Here is a 17,785-nt window from a genome sequence, read left to right as displayed (position 1 = left end):
GAGTCAAATGAAGGTGTCAGTTTCACTGTTTTATTGTGCGAACTTATGGGTGTCACCTCCTGTGCCCTGGAATACAGCGAGTTCTATCATCAGAAACCTAACAGGAACAGCCCATCTTCAGGCTAAATGGAGAGGAAGCAAAGTTGAACCAAAGCAGTAAGGAGAAGAGAGAAACAATAGTCCAACCTTGTGAGAAGACTGAGATGGCTCGGTCAGGAATTACACAAATCCAGCCGACTGAGTCCATTTTTAGGATATGGGCAAACCCTCTCACTAAGCCTCCAGCCTGTCTCAGTGTAGAAAACACATGGACAGGTCTCAGTAAGCAGGTCTCAGTAATTGTCAAGTGATAACGCACGAAAGCCTGGAGTCATTAAAAGAAAGGTAAATCTGTTCAACACAACCGGTTTAAGAATGTACAAGAAAAAATGCTACTGCATCCAAGCAACCGAACCATTACAAACCGGGAACAGTTCGAGGTGACCGTTACAGGTCTGACTTAGTGTCTAGGGACTCCTTCCTTGCCGAGGCTGGATAAACGGAACTTCACCCGAAAACCGTATTGAGGTCTTTTTTGCCTCTCTGCATGGTGTTATTTTGGTAGCAGGAAAGCAATAAAAATGGGGAAAGGGGAATAAATGGGGACTTAACGTTTGTCCTTCCATTAAAAAACAATCTTGCCCGCCAGCTCAGATGCACACGAGGGCCGTTCAGTCAGCCTGGCTCTTTTTGATGACTCGCTGCGGGTCGTGGCTCCTGACCAGCATCTTCTCCAGCCGCTGGCAGTGTTCACGAAGCTGCTTCTCCCGGGGCAGGAGGAAGGTGAGGACCTTGTTGCGAACTATGCCGCGGTCCTCCTCCTCCCTCAGCCGCTGCTTCACTCGCGCTGCCTGTTCCTCCTGCTGTGCCAGAACCCCACTCATCTGGCAGAAGGCGTCCTCCAAGTATCGGATGGCCTTCAGCGCCTCCTTCTTGAAGTCCTCCAGCTCCGCTTGCACCGCGGTCACTTTCTGCTGCAGGATCTCCAAGTCGGCCGGCAGAGGGAGATAGGAGGGCCATGATTGAGACAGGGAAAGGTCCCCAGACTGGAGCCCACTCTCTACCATCTTCTTGCCCTGTAAGGTATTCACCTTCATAAGAATGGACCCTGCCTGAAAGAGGGCTTCCATTATCTCCTTCTGCAGAGAGGAAGCCAAGAAACTGAGTCCGAGAGATGTTTGGGGGACTAGAGGCACTATCATTTGAAGTGGATAGACCCCGACTCATTATGACATCAAGACCCTTCAGCCAATCAGAAGGAAAGCCCCAGTTCACTATTTTGCATATTGTAGCGTTTTGGGTTGGTAACCTACAGTTTTACGTGCGCTTCCCCAAGTCTCCTGAAATGAAGCTTCTCAATAATTCGTCACCCTGTCGGAAGAACTAGAGTTCAAGCATCCCTTTAACCCCAAGAGGAAGCCAAATCCGAGGGAGTGGAGAAAACTGGCCAAGTCAAGGCAAGCCAGGTCGGGTTCACTGGCTGCCAAGAGTGAGCAGCTCCCACCCAGTAAGGCACATGGATGATTTTATGGCCTGGTGTCGGCTTCTTTCAGCCTCACCAATAGAACAAAGGCATTCTAAAAAGTAACGGCTAGTTTTCTTAAGCTGTAAGATGCTAAAGGAGTAATCGATCCCAAATCCATATTCCTGCAGTGGCTAGACGATGTCAGATTGCATAGATGATCTACTTGTTGTGATAAACATGTTTGCTCTTGAAGGGTGGTCCACAGACTTGTCTGTAGGACAAAAATGAGCCATTCGGGGTTGGGGATTTAGCTCAGTGGTAAAGCGCTTGCCTAGCAAGCACAAGGCCCTGGGTTCAGTCCCCAGCTCCGAAAAAAAGAAAAAAGAAAAAAGAAAAATGAGCCATTCATATTTATTCAGTTAAAGCTTCCTGAGTGCTCGCTGGGTTCTGGAACTAGGGAATGAGCCTAAGTACTATTTCCCAACATTCCTGGAGGGTGGCAAGTAAGAGGAGCGTGTATACAGGTAAACCTTGTGGGTTTGCCTGGTTACTCTAACAGAGGCAAATGTTTGTAGCCACAAGCGGCTTGGTGGAGAACAAGATGGCCTTTGCATATTGCAGTCTCTTGCCCAGACCTCCTACTAGGATTCCAAACATAAACATCTCCCCAACAACCAGCCTGGAAGCCAATCCATCTAGAGCTAGATAAATTACCTCTTCACTCAAACTGGTTTCTACACTGCCATCCTACCAATGACTCTACCTGAGACAGCAGCCACAGTAGCATCTAGTGCCAAGGTTTAAATGTCTGTCCCTTTCCCAAGGCATTTTGAAACTCTGTCATCCTATCAGTATTGAGAAGTGAGGGCCTTTCTGAGGCAGAGTCTATCAGATGGGTGGTACCATTTCTAGAATGGGTTCATTATCATAATAATCTCTGCTTGACCCCTTTTCTGTTTCTCTTGCCACCTTCCCCTTCCTGCAATGGGTACTTTCCATATAGGAAGACATAGCATGAGTCTCCTCGCCAGACCCCAGCTCCTTGATTTTAGACTTCCCAACTTCTGGAATTACAGAACTGTAGGGAAACACATGTTTTGCTGCTGTTTTGTTGATCTCTCAGCCTCTGATACTTTATTTTGTCACTGCAGAACAACACAGAGTAAGCTCCCCGGAATCAAGCTAGACTCTGTCACTTCCAAGTGACTTCAAAGACTGTTAGGTCTCTAGGCAACCTATCACCCGCCATCCCGCACTGGAGTCCAGGCTTCACCACTTAGAAGCAATGTCTCATTAGTGAATCACCTTACCCCCTCGAGCCCCTGTTTCCTTCTCTGAGTTTTCGAGAGCTGTGGTATACAACTCTCTGGGAGAGAAAATCTCTGATGTGAAGCTGCAACCAATCTCCACAGGTTAAATACTCCCAGCAAGGATAGTTTCAAGCTCCCAACTTGCTGTCCCGGAAGTGAAGAACCATGTGAGCCCTCCTAAGCCTGGATAAGTCAACTCTAGCACAGAAGGGCCCATGTGTCTGCTGCCTTCTTCTCTGAGATGTCCATTGAATATCTAGTGGCCTCAAGTAGTCATCAGAAGGGGGCATGTTGTAGGGACAGTTGTAGCTAAAAGAAGGTGAAATTTTGAATCACAAGCATCTCTAATTACTGAGAAGGAACGTTGAATGGGAAGAGTGGTTACTTTTCTGGGAGTCAGGAAAGCTGGAGTCGGAAGCTGCTGGGTGGCCCTAGGTCAGTCGCCTCCCCTTGCTGAGCCTGTCCCCCCCACTGTGGCGTGAGAGATGGGAGATAAGGGTGTTCAAAGGCCCCACGAGGCCTTCCATACCACCACCACCCCAATTCTCCTGTCTCATAACTGTTAACCTGGTTCTACTGTCCACTTAGGCACAGTAAACTCTGACAGATTTTGTGTTCCTCAACCTGTTGTTTACCCTCAAACGTCCTATCTGCTACCCCCGCACACAATGGCACTCAGATAACAGGAAGAAATGGAATTTTGGTCCATAGGTGGCTCTCAGACGCCAGGCACCCCTAACTTTTCTGCTGACACATTGACACCTACTGGCCTTCAGAGAAATGGCAGCCTCAAAATTCCACCTAAGAGTGGGTGGGGATGGGAACGGAAGGGAACAGCAAGGGGGGTGTGGGGTATTTAACTAGGGGCATGTGCCTGTTGGGTTCTCCATCAATAAATATTTCCCATACTAGTGAAAAGGAGAATGAAATGGTGTGTCTCTTCTAGTCTCATCCTCTGCTATCTCTCTCCTGCTTCCTCTCCCTCTCTGTCTCCTCTCATTCTTTGTCACTTTGTTTCACACAGGGAATGGCAGAAGTCACAGTTGTCGCTGTGACAGGAAAGTTGAAAGGCCAGTCCCGAGACAGCATTTCCTCAGTTCCTCTGAAGCTGCTGAATAAGGTGCCAATGTGCTTCCCAGGAACACAGGGAAGATGACGTCATAGTCCCCTTTTCCTAGGAGTCACAGGGAACTGAAAGCTAGTGCCATCACCAAGGCCTAGTGGCCTCCTGAGCCTTCAGGGCCACAGCTCACATTGGATCTGCACATTCTCAATGTTCCCCTGTGCCAGGAAGTCCCACATCAGGCCTGGCCTGGATTCCACCAGCCTTCCCATATGTCTTAGGGATCAGGACTGCTGATCTGTTTTCCTTTCAAAATATCAAGAGAAAGAAACTTAGACCCAATAAAGCATCCATGGCCTGGAATTCTATCATGAGGATGTCCTGGCCCCAGTCTCTTTCAACTTGTCACAGCTTTCCTATGACTCAAGAAGCCAAGGAGACATGGATGGGGCAACATAACACAGATCCAGGCAACCTTACACCACTCTGAGAGTCTAGCTCAGTCAGAAGGGGTTAAAGCTTTTAGATGATATGCCATAAAGCAAGGGTTTTCAACCTGTGGGGATTGAATGACCCTAAGGCCACTGGAAGAAATGCTTACTCTGCAATCCATAAGTGTCACCTCTGTCAATTGTGTAAACCCCATTCCCTTGGGAATTCGAACGCCCACACCCATCTCTCCTTGTCACCTTGTAAAGCTACAAAACCTTAAGAAACGGAGAACTTCTTGTGTCCTGCTAAAATGGGATCCCCAGCCATTTCTAATCCATTGTTAACTCTAACCCAACCACAGTGGGTTTCTAAGCCAAAGTAGACTCACACAGTCATACTTCTCTTCCTGGACTGGACTCAAGCCAGTTCCCCTGATACACAGGCCTCCCACTATTGGAACCAACTGGGGATTCATGCTCAAGCAAAGAGAAGGACAGACAACAGTCATATCTTCCATGAAGGTTGGGTGTATTTTTTTAATATTTATTTTATATGAGTACACTGTAGCTGTCTTCAGACACACCAGAAGAGGGCATCAGATCCCTTTACAGATGGTTGTGAGCCACCATGTGGTTGCTGGAAACTGAATTCAGGACCTCTGAGAGAACAGCCAGTGCTCTTAACTTCTGAGCCATCTCTCCAGCCCAAGTGAGTGTATTTTTAAGAGAAGACTTTGCTTAATCCTCAGATGAACTGTTATGTCACCTTTCAGGCAGTGTCTACCGCTCCTCGTCCCCAAGGAAAACAATGCTGGGAGAAACAGATTCCAGGGCAATACAGCATTCACCCAAAGAGCTTGTGAGCAGTTCTCCCTAGAAGAGGGGACAGCTGTGGCTTCTAGCCACTCTTTTCCCAGAATCCCCCGACCCCGTCTCTCTCATGATGGTTATACTGTCCTAGGTGAGGTCACTATAGAAACAGGTCTTCTAGCCAGCCTTTACCCATCTATCCATTCATCCTTCCATCCATCTATCCACCTCATCCACTCATCCATCCACCCATTCATCCTTCCGCCCACCCATCTGTCTACCTTGTCATCTAGCCGCACATACACGTAACTTGACACAATCCATCGAGTGCTTACCCTGTGTTCTCAGGGCTAGGTAATGATTGCTCAAAAGGAAAAACAAGACATGGGATGCCTAGCTCAGCATCTAAACAAAGTAAGCGACCAACACATAAGGCCGCAGGGCTAGCGCCAGATCCCTGAAGGACAAAGCAAAGGAGGTTTGGGAAGTCCTCGAGCTCAGCAATCTGATAGATTTGTGAGGCAAAGCCTTGAGGTGAGATGAGAATGCTGGGAGCTGGAGATAATGTTCTAGGAGACAGGTGTGGGGTCAGGAATGGCTCAGAAGAACCAAAGGAAGCCTGAGCTGGCTGTGTGGCCAGAAGCAAGCAGCAGCAGCAGCAGGAAGAGGAGGCAGCAGTGAGGGAGGGTACAGGGAGGCCGTGTGAGGGCCATGCCAGGCTGCTGTGGCACTCTCTCGGCAGTTTCCAGCTCTGCAGCTGGGCCATGAGAACAAGAGTGGAGTAGGGGTGGGGATGAGGATGAAGACTAAAACTTGGTGCTGTTCACCATGATTAATTAACCCAGTGCCAGAACCCCCAAGGCATGGTGCTAAAAATACCTGCTTCCCTCTGAGACGAGGCAGCTGCCACCCAGCAACTTTTAGCCATGCCATTTGTCATAATTTGACACCGCTAAGGAGCGTCCACGGGGCTGTGTCTCTACGAGGATTGGACTTGTCCAGAGCTCACCAGCCAGCTGGTCCGCAGAACCCACCCATGGCACATGTCTCGAGTCTCTTTTCCCTGTCTCCGAGCCCTGCCTGAGCCGCATCTGGATGTGACTGGCACCTGCCTGCTGCTCACTCCCTTAGGAGGGAGGAGAGACCTGCCTCCAGAGGTGTAAGCCAACATGCATTCGCAAGTGCATCCTGGGATGCTGTGTTTCACACCGCTGCAGCCCTGCACCTCGGATTGCAGCCATCTATCAGAAACCTTGCCAGCCCAGGGCGGCACTTTAATTAAAATATGTAAAACACGCTGGTGGGAGTTGGCTCTGAACACACAGGAACCGGCCTTCGACAGAAGTTGGTGCAGGCCAACCCCGCTTGGAACTGGCTCTTCTCCAGCCAGGGAAGGTAGGGCTGCCAGGAGGGCCCTCCTGAAGGCTGTGGCAGTGAGGTCTGTCTGAGACACGGCATGCTCTGGAGCACGGAACCTGGGCAAGAAAGTCTGTTTAGAAGAGATCTGCAGCAAGTCCAGCAGTTGGGAATGTGTGACACCAGCTACTAGTGTGGGAACTATAATATTCCATCCTCAGTTTCAATAATTTTCTTAAGACGCTTGTAAAGAATAACATTTATATAAACTTTTTTCCCCTTTTGAGACAGGGTTTCTTTGTGTATAGACTTGGCTGTCCTGGAACTCATTTTGTGGACCAGGTAACCTTGAACTCAGAGACCTGCCTGCCTCTGCCTCCTGAGGGCTGGGATTAAAAGCATGTGGAACCAACATCTGATAATATAAACTTTTTTTTTAAAGATTTATTGTATGTATATGAGTACACTGTCGCTGTCTTCAGACACACCAGAAGAGGGCATCGGATCCCATTACAGATGGTTGTGAGCCACCATGTGGTTTCTGGGAATTGAACTCAGGACCCCTGGAAGAGCAATCAGTGCTCTTATCCGCTGAGCCATCTCTCCAGCCCATTATACATTTTTTAATGCAGCACCAGGGATTTTAATTTTTTTATTTATTATATTTTGTGTATGGGTATTTTGCCTGTGTATACATCTATACACCTACCTTGTAGGTACCTGTTGACCACTGAAGCCAGAAGAAGGTATTGGATCCTCTGGAACTGGGGTTATAGACAATCTTGAGTTGTTTTGGAAATTGAACCTTGGTCCTCTGTAAGAGCAGCATGTGTTCTTAACCACTGAGCCATCTCTCCAGCCTTAACAATGAGGATTCAACCCAGGGTCTCATACATACCACTGACCGGATCCCTAGCCCTTTCTCTCTCCTGTCCCACACTGCCTCGTGTGTGTGTGTGTGTGTGTGTGTGTGTGTGTGTGTGTGTGTGTGTGTGTGTGTATTCGTAGATATATAGGCCAGAGGACTCCAGTGTTGCTCCTCAGAAGCTGCCCACCTTGTTTTTGAACTGCAGAGTCTCTCACTGGGCTGGGGTTGCCAAGTAGACTATGCTAGCTGACCAGTGAGCCCCAAGAACCTGCCTGTGTCTGTCTCCCAGCTTTTTAACACAGCCCTGGGGTTTGAACTAAGTTCTCAGGCTTGCGAGGCAAGCACTTGTTGATTGAGCCATCTCCCTAGACACACTCCTCTCCTCCCCTTCTCTAGCTTTCTATTTTGAGTCAGGATGTCACTAAGAAATGGGCTGGTCTTGAACTCTGTAGTACAGTTCTTGAACTTGTGGTCTTCCCGCCATGGCCTCCATAGTTGATGAAATTCTTCAAGATATTTCAGCTTTCCAGAACTCTACACCTTCCCAAATGGGCTCCAAACTTTGCTGTCTGCTGAAGAAGAGTGGTAGAGTCTGTATCACATAAGGCGAAAACGAGCAAACTTTTTATGCAAAAATCAGGAAAAAAAAGATTTTTTTTTAGGTCAGAATTTTCACACAAACTTCTTAATCAGGAAGTGCCACGTTTGTACATTGTTTAAAACATCATTTAAATCTGCTTTTCCTTCGTTAAGGAAGTTCACGTTAGTACTGAAAAGCCAAACCGTCCCGGAGCATCCTGGGCCACCCAAGTTCAGCCTGGGCTGCATTTTCTGTACAATCGTGTGGACTCTGGAGCACTGAGGGATCTAGGGCTGGGGAGGCAAGCTGGATTCTGAGCCCCAGCTCTAGATCTGTGACAAAAATAGAAAAGCCCTAGAAGATGTTCAGTCTGGAAAAGCAGTAACCTGCAGGGGCGTGACCGGAAGCCTATTTCTGCAGAGTTGCAGGAGATAAGAGGTACCGCACAGCCAGCCTCCGCTCTGCCCACTCCTGGCTATCCCAAGGTGAGCAAAGAGGAAGGGAGCCCACAAGTTCCAAACTAATTCACGGCAAAAAAAAAAAAAAAAAAAAAAAGCCAGTAGACAAGTCCTCCAAACAGGAGCAGCTTTCTGGTAGGCCAGAGCTACCGTTTGCAGGTTGTGGTGTCAGGCTGAACTACACAGAGTATAAAAACCAAAGCCCCTCCCTCCTGGGTTACTCACCTGTCTTCCTCGTAAGGCAGGAGATGACTGGTGACAGGAATCAGGGCCTGCTGGCCGCTCCAGACAGAGCAGCTTTGATAACCTGGAAAACTCCAGACACCAGTACTCCTAATGATGAGTAATGAGCCGGAACCTAGGAAAGTTACCCAGCACCGCTACAAACGCCCTGCTCCCACAGAAGTCAGAGTCTGGATCTGGGCCAGGAAGATGGGTATAGTCTTCCAGCATCTGGGGGGGAGGAGCTTGTTTCCACTCCCACTCCTGACCAGCCCCACCCATGGTCTTGCAGCAAGAGGTTCCTAGACTTCAGCCCTTGGCTCTTAAAGGTTACTCTGGGTCCCCCGGGGCCAGAATTTGTCTTTGTATCATTCAGGAATACAGAAAACAAAGGCAGAGCAGTCAGAAGTTTAAGACCACTTAGTTACATAGTGATTAAAGGGTTGTCCAAATGAGACACACACACACACACACACACACACACACACACACACACACACACACGCAGGCACGCACATGCACACCAATATAGCCTCATTCATTCATTTACTCATTCATTAACTCATTCATTCATCTATTGAATGTTCAAATACAGCTGAGCCTGAATGGGGCTTCTTATCCTGAGATATTTTCAACCTACTGACAGTACACTCTAAAGCTCAATATCAGACTGTAATGGGGGACTTTAAAAGAAAGGCCTGCAAGGTGTCGAATCATCCACAGGAGAGGACTCCAGGTTAGTCTGTCTTCTGGCAGAAGTAAAGCATGAAATCCAAAGATCCAGGGCCACACTAGGCTCAGGGTTCAATCAGACTCTAGGAGCATTCCCAGTCTTTTTTTTTTTTTTTTTTTTTCGGAGCTGGGGACCGAACCCAGGGCCTTGCGCTTCCTAGGCAAGCGCTCTACCACTGAGCTAAATCCCCAACCGAGCATTCCCAGTCTTAAGTTGTACCTACAGTTCTTCCTCCATGTTCTCTCCTGTCACGATATTAGTGGGGCATGGATGTGTCGACCTAGGGTGTCTTTTGCTTTATGGAAATAAGCCTAGAGATCCTTAAACTTTGGGTCACCCTGGAATCACCTTGGGAGAGAGTTAAGTATAGCTCAGGCCTAGGTCTCACCTCCAAGAAAATAAGTCGGGAGGTTTGGTAGTAGAGTGGAGCTAAAGTGGTCAGTTACGTGGTCTTCTCAGAACTAAAGAGATTCCAGGATGACTTCAAACACTGGGACAGTTCTGGGAAAACCAGGACGAGTTGGTCTCCTAGCTCGAGCATGCATTGCAGCCTTTATCCTTCGTTCCTCCAGCATAGAATGCCGATTTTAATCCAAGACCACACAAAGGGAGAAGTGAGGTGAGCATTACTGTCTTCTCTCCCTCTTCCTTACTGTGGAAACACCATGATCAGCTGCCTTGTGCTTCCCTCCTGTGCCAGGTACACTTAATAAACCCAAAACAAACCCTCTTTACTTGAGTGGCTTTTGTCCAGTATCTTAGCACAGCCATAAGCAAAGTCCTTAAGGGCTGAGGAGATAGCTCAGTTGGTAAAGTCATCCTTAAATCAGAGGTACTGCGTGTGAGCCACAGAATGTATGTAAGAAAACCCCAGGTGTGGTAGTGCGTTTGAGATCCCAGTGCTCTGCATGCAGAGACAAGAGCCCTGGGATTTGCTGGTTGGCCAGCCTAGCCTACTTAATGAGTTCAAAACCAAACAGACAAAACAACACCAAGGCTATGTTCTGGCCTTCACACACATAGACACACACACAGACACACACACACACAAACACAAACACAGACACACACACACAGACACACACACACAGACACACAGACACAGACACACACACACACAAACACAAACACAGACACACACACAGACACACACACACAGACACACACACACAGACACACACACACACAGACACACAGACACAGACACACACACAGACACACACACACACACACAGACACACACACATAGACATACACAGACAGACACAGACACACACACACACACAGACACACACAGACACAGACACAGACACACACACACACACAGACACACACACACAGACACACACACACAGACACAGACACACACACACAGACACAGACACACACACACACACAGACACACACACACAGACACACAGACACACACACACACACACACACACACACACATGGGTGAGGGAGAAAGGTATGCAAATAGTATCAACACCTAATGATAGGGTTGGCGAGACAGCTCAGAGGACAAGAGTGCCTGCTATGAAAGCAACAGACCCTGAGTTCAACCCCTAAGCACCCACATAGAAGCTGGGCACAGTCACCCATGTCCATAACTGGGGGACAGGAATGGGCAGGTCCTGAGCTCCTCTGCTCAGTCAACTAGATGAAATGGTGAGTCCTGGTTCAATGAGAGTCTGTCTCAAGAAATAAGGTAAAGTTGGGTGTGGTGCCAGCATTTGGCAGTTAGAGGCGTGCAGATCTCTGTGAACTCGAGGCCAGCCTGATCTACACGGTAAGTTCTAGGACAGCCAGAGCCACATAGAGAGACTTTGTCTCAAAAAAAACAAAAATTAAACAAAAGAAGAAATAAGGTGGAGAGTAATAGAAAAAGACATCTGACATCCTCCTCTAGGCTCCACATGCAAACATGTGAACATCACCTGAACACACATGCACGCACGTGTATGCACACACACACACATACACACATATTCATATATACTCACACACATATACACACATTCACACACACACTCATATACCCACAGTACACACACTCACAGATACCCCACACATATGTATACATACACACACACCCCACTCACATATACTCACACACACATACACTCACACACATACACACTCACACTCATACACACACTCACATGCCCAAACGTACACACATTCTCACACACATACTCATGCACATACACACATATACACACTCACACACATACTTACACACACATACACACACAATACACACTCAACATATACACTCACACATATACACACATATACACATTCATACACCCACACTCACAGATTCACTCACATACACATTCACACACACATACACACTCATACACCCACACTCACAGAGATTCACTAACATACACACTCACACACATATACACTTGCACACACACACATATACACACTCATACACCCACACTCAGAGATTCACTAACATACACACTCACACACGTATACACTTGCACACACACATACACACTCATACACCCACACTCACAGATTCACTAACATACACACTCACACACGTATACACTTGCACACACATACACACTCATACACCCACACTCACAGATTCACTCACATACACATTCACACACATATACACTTGCACACATACACACATATACACACTCATACATGCACACTCACAGAGATTCACTAACACACACTCACACACGTATACACTTGCACACATACACACATATACACACTCATACACCCACACTCACAGAGATTCACTAACATACACACTCACACACGTATACACTTGCACACACACATACACACTCATACACCCACACTCACAGATTCACTCACATACACATTCACACACGTATACACTTGCACACATACACACATATACACACTCATACACGCACACTCACAGAGATTCACTAACATACACACTCACACACGTATACACTTGCACACATACACACATATACACACTCATACATGCACACTCACACATACCCACAGGATAATGATCATCCCCCATGTCACCTTTGGGATCCTTTCTCCCAGAACGATCAGCATTTCATATCTGCCCTGTGATTTTTTTCTTTCCAGCGGGAACACTGAAACGATCAGACAGGGAGCATCACAGAGAGAATAATAATAATTTATTAGGGATAAATGACAAGCTGCCAGGCATGGCAGCACAGGCATGTAATCCTGGCCCTGGGAAGATGCAGGATGATCAGAAGGAGTTCAAGCTCACCCCTGACTACACAAAGACTTCAAGGCAGGCCTGGGATAAGTGTACCTCTGTCTCAAGTAAACCCCTCTAGCCATGGGCATCCCAAGAGTGGATGTGGTGTTTCCAAGTGTACACCACCCTCTTAAAGCTTCAGGGCCACCAAGCCAGAAGTGTCTAGCAAGACTCTTCAGCCCAGAACAATTAGCTTCATGGGCCTCAATGCAACAGCTTCATTCTTCCCATATTCCATTCAGACTTAGCCAATATGACTGAAACACCATAAAATATTTAAACCCCAGTGCCACTTCTGCTGCGGGGTCCAAGCCAGCAGTATTGTCTACTGTGCCTGTTGACCAGCAGTCCCTGGGGCTAGCTCAGCATGCTGCTCCATCAGCTGAAGTTTGAAACATGGGAGGTGGTTTAGAAGTATATTGTCAGCTGTGAGGCCTATGCCAGACTCCCATCACTCCTCTCTATCAGGGGCTCGGGTGTCTAATTCCCACTGCTATGAGCCTTGGTTTGAGCTCATCTCTCAGAAGGCCAGCCAGCCGGCCAATCCTTGGAGCATTGGCTGCTTCTTGGGTCTTACTGAACCCCATAGACACCTCCAGCTCTCAGACAGTCAACTGGTCCGGACACTCAGTGGGTCTCGTTCCTGATTATCACTGCTCTTGGCTCTCGTTATTAGGTAATTGTCACAGCCGAGATTGAAACCCCAAGTGTTTTTTTCCTCTAAGGGTATGATAAGGTCAGAAAGTCAGCAAAGGCAGAGGGTGTAGCTTGGTGGGTAAAGGTGCTATTTCATCTGATGAACTGAAATCAGCCATTTGAACCCACATAAAAAAGTCAGATACAGGGGCTGATGAAATGGCTCAGTGGTCAAGAGCACTCACGACTTCAGCAGAGTTCCTGCGCTCTCAACCTCCGCATGGAGGCTCACTACTTCCCAGAATTCCAGTTCCAGGAGATCTAGTGGGCATTAGATCTTCTGGCCTCTGTGGGCCATGCACCCATGTGGTACACATATGTGCTGGCACACTTAAAGAGATTAAAATATTATTTTAAAATTATCTCATTTTTGCTTTTATTTTGAAAGGTTTGTTCATTTTGTTGCTATGTGAGTGTGTTGTCTGCTGGTCTGTGTATGCTCATAAATGCACATGGGGGGGACGGCAGGTGGCTAGAGAGATAGCTCAGGGGTTAGGAGTGCACGGTCTTCTTCCAAAGCACCAGAATTTGGTTCCCAGCACCCCACGTCTAGTGCCTCATATCTCCCTGTTGTAACTCCAACAGCAGGACATCTAACAGTCTTCTCTGGTCTCTGTGGGCACCAGCAGACCCATACACATAAATAAAAGTAGGTAAAGCTGGGGATGATAAAATGGGTCCATAGTTAAAGAGTACATCATATTCTTGCACAGGACCTGAGTTTGGTTCCTGGAACCCACACCAGGCAGCTGGAGTTGCCTGTGACTCTCGGCTCAGCAGAATATGACGCCCTCTTCTGGCCTCCAGGAGCATCTGCACTTGTGTTCGCACATCCACACACACACACGCATACACAACATTAAAATGTTTTTAAAACTTAAATACATCTTTTTTAAAGGGAAATTTAAAAGCCAATAACCAGAAAGAAACAAAGGAATGAATCCTCTAGCCTTCCTGAAGGGAGAAAATTTGGAGAATTTTCCAGAAAGCTAAGCTTAGAAGGCCTAACCACTGCCAGGTTTGAGGGGGTTGTGACAATCAATTGGCACTGTCAACCTGTTTGGATGTGCTGTCCCCATGGGAACACACTTCCGAGCATGTCTGTGATGATATATCCAGAAAAGTTAACCTGTCTCACCCTGGGTGTGAGGCAGTACCAATCTGTATGCCGGGCTCCCAGACTAACTACGAAGAGAACTAAATAAACACAGGCATTCATCTCTTTCTGCTTCTTGATTTCGGATGCGTCCCTCAGTCTCCTGCCCCAGGCCTTCATCGTGGTGGTGGGCCATATTCCTTTCAACTGTGAGCTGAAATAAAACCTTCATTCCTTACGTCACTATGGGGTCTATTGTTTGCAAGGACCGCAAAGTAACTAACACAACCTTGTTTATATCTCTGCCCCGAAGTCAGACAGGTTACCTCCTCCTACCCTCTGAATGTCATATTGGAAGCCAGCTAGGTGTCCACCCATGAACTCCTCCTAGTTCAGTGGTTCTCAGCCTCCCTAATGCTGTGGCCCTTTAATACAGTTTCTCATATTGTGGTGACCCCCAGGCATAAAACTGTTTTCATAGCTTCTTTACAACCATAATTTTGCTACTGTTAAGACTCATAATGCCAAAGGGGTCACAACCCTCTAGTTGAGAGCCACTGTTCTAGTTCCTCTGCTGGGGGCATCTAACCTGGACCCAAAGACCAGACACTCCCACCCAGCCCATAGCCTATAAACCCAGAAGATGGAGCGGCTGTCCCAGAAGGGCCCACAAGCCGAGCGTGTCTCTTACAGTATGTTGGGTTGTTGGGTTGCTCACACTACAGTATGGAGAAGTCAAGATGACCACACTAGCTGGGAGCATCAATTCAGCAGCAGTAGCTGAGGGCGGTGTTGTTTGTGGGATCCAGGGCTCTAAGGCAATGAAAAGGCTGGTCTCTAGGAGAAGTGTAAACAGGGCCCTGCTGGGCTAGGTGCTTGGCAAAGCCCATGCTCCACAATGGTGCCAGGCCCCTCCCTGGACACAGCCTCTTAGGGACAAAGCCTCAGAAATCAATCAACCCTTCAGGACTCGCCATTCTGTGTGAACAGATCTCAGTCCTCCCTCTTCCCACAGGGGGAGGCCAGAGTTCACATCAAATGTCATTAATCATCTTCCTGGGGGTGGGAGTTTATTGGACAATCCTATAAATCAGAGGCCTATCACACCCACAGCCTGGCTGGGTCGCCATTGTCCTGTTCCTCACCTATTCTAGAGAGATTAGATTATCAGTGACAACTGAGACACCCTGTGAGTCACAGGCAGGCTGGAGAATGGGGTTGCTGCTATTTTTTTTTATTATTATTTATCCTCCTGGTTTGAGGATGAGCCGTTTCTTGCCTTGTCACATTGCATCCTTTTCTTCAGAGAGTCGGCCTTAAGAATCCAATTTGTCAAACTGGACAATCACCGGCAAATCCATAAAACAAAATTTTTAAAAAGCCTCAGTGACTTTATTTAAAAAAAAAGATAAAATAAAGCAGAGGGATTAAATGGGGCCTGAAAGGATTAGAAAATAACTTGTATTTGACAACAATTAATCTCTGAAAAGCAGAGGCTCTGTGAAAAGGAACAGACAGAGGCATCCAGAAGGGAGACTGGGGATCCACACACCGGTCCATCACTGGTGTTGCTGGCTTCCTAGAGCAGTGGTTCTCAACCGGTGGGTTGCAACTCCTCTGGCAAACAGTGGCCAAACTACAGTTCTGAAGTAGCAACGAGAACAGTTTTATGGTTGGGGAGGGGTCACAATGACATGAGGAATTGTATTCAAGGACCACAGCATCAGGAAGGTTGAGAACCACTGGTGTTAAGAGAGACTCGGTGTAGACCTGGGACCAAATAAGTATGAAACGCTTCCAAGCTTCCTCCCAACTTTCCCAATGAGCCTTACAACAAAGTAGTCCCCAGCTCCCTACTATACCCTCAGTCACTCAGCTCAAGGTGAGGCCTGAACACAGGAAACATTCAAATGAGTCCCTTAGGCCCAGGACCATGAAGCTAGAAGCTACCTACAGAGGTGCCTTCCAGGCCAAGGAGAATAAGAATCCATAGCGAAGTCTAACACAAAGGCATGGCTCTAGAAAAGGGGCAAGAGAGGCTGCGGTAGGCCACCCTTTTCATCAGCTGCTTCCCGATGAACTACAGGGTGGGAATTCCAGCCTGTCAATCAGCCAGGGCACATGAGACAGTTGAGGTTTTAAGTGAATACTTTTTTAAGTGTTGGCAACTTAGTCAAACACACACACACACACACACACACACACACACACACACACACACACACTTCGCTATTCGTGTTACTCCAGCCCATTTGACATCAGGTCTGGAGTTTGTGACACTGATCTAATCTGTCTCAGCTCAGAGAAGCTAGTGACCCCAGAGGTCATGTAGCTAGAGAAAGGCAGGGCCAGCCAGTCTGAGAACCTGGCTCAGACTTCCAAGCGCAGACCTGTCTGTTCCAGCCCTGAACATAGGAGCCCAGATGTGGTACAAGGCCCAGATGTAAGCCATTCATTCAAGGGCAACAAAGGTAGTAAGAATTAACAGGGAAGTCTAGACTTCACACCTTCATGTGGGGCCTGAAAGTTCTCACCTTTAAATGGGGCTGTGAAATAAGAGAAGGGACCAATTAGAGAGGACCTGATGGCTGGTGGCTGTATCTTTGATATTTTATTCATTTAATTTTCCCACTTGGCAAACTAGCTCTGAGTGTGTAGAGACCTCTATAAAGCCTCAGGCATCAGACAGGAGGCTACTCTCTGGCCTTTTCCGATAGAGCTATGGGCTGAGAGAAAGATGTAAGTCTATAACCAAGGTGGCCACAGCAATGCCCTGAGCCTTCCAAAGTCCAGCTCGTCTGTTTACTAGCTATGCGACCTCAAAGAGATGACTCAACTTCACTTTAAAATGGAGAAAATACCTACCTAGAGAGATGGCTGTGAAGATCAAAAGTGGCATTGAACAGAGAGAGGGTCCCAAGTCACAAAACAGTTATACTTCATCTTCAAAGGAATCTGGTAGGAAGACACAACTTCAGATACAGAAACTTGAGTCTGAAAGAACTTTAGCTGGGGAAGGGGATCGCTCAATGGTTAAAAGACTTGCTGTGCAAGTGTGAGGACCAGAGTTCAGATCTCCAGAAGCCATGGAAAATGCCAAGTGGGTTATGACGACCAGCCTGTAATTCCAACCCAGGAAGGCAGAGACTGGGGATGCCCAAAGCAATCTGGCTAGACAGATCAGCCATACTGGGGAGCTCTGGTTTTGACTGGGAGACACTGTCTCAAAAAATAAGGCAGAAGAGCCATCAATGGAGGAAGATGCCCAACAACCTCTGGCTTCTACGTACATGCTTACCTATTTGCTTGCCCACTCAAGTGCCTGAGCATGTGCACATGTATGCCGCACACACACCACACAGACAGACAGACAGACAGACAGACACACACACACACACACACACACACACACAC

General features: G+C 47.5%; 1 protein-coding gene and 1 long non-coding RNA gene across 3 annotated transcripts; both read right to left on the bottom strand.

The window, feature by feature from the left end:
* Positions 1–389: 389 nt before the first annotated feature.
* Ccdc182 (coiled-coil domain containing 182) lies at positions 390–1,202 on the bottom strand. Its single transcript, NM_001277485.1, has one exon. The coding sequence runs from the start codon at positions 1,167–1,169 to the stop codon at positions 711–713; it is 459 nt and encodes a 152-aa protein (NP_001264414.1). The 5' UTR covers positions 1,170–1,202; the 3' UTR covers positions 390–710.
* Positions 1,203–4,817: 3,615 nt separating this feature from the next.
* On the bottom strand, positions 4,818–8,856 carry LOC148003031 (uncharacterized). 2 transcript variants are annotated; one of them, XR_015631272.1, is made up of 3 exons: positions 8,606–8,856; positions 7,184–7,911; positions 4,818–6,593 (listed from the first exon to the last, which is right to left on the bottom strand). It is a non-coding gene; the product is annotated as an uncharacterized LOC148003031 (long non-coding RNA). The 2 variants fall into 2 exon arrangements; XR_015631273.1 differs by having other exon boundaries at positions 4,823–6,593; positions 7,184–7,914; positions 8,606–8,800.
* Between the last annotated feature and the right edge of the window lie 8,929 nt (positions 8,857–17,785).

The sequence above is a fragment of the Rattus norvegicus genome, chromosome 10 (assembly GCF_021556685.1).
Source record: "Rattus norvegicus strain SHRSP/BbbUtx chromosome 10, alternate assembly SHRSP_T2T, whole genome shotgun sequence".
In the NCBI taxonomy this organism is placed as follows: Eukaryota; Metazoa; Chordata; class Mammalia; order Rodentia; family Muridae; genus Rattus; species Rattus norvegicus.
Note: the sequence above shows the minus strand (reverse complement) of the source record. Positions and strands in the feature narration are given on the sequence as shown.

Coding starts and splice junctions, on each gene's coding strand:
- Ccdc182 (NM_001277485.1), bottom strand. CDS start 1,169: ATGGAAGCCCTCTTTCAGGCAGGGTCCATTCTTATGAAGGTGAATACC.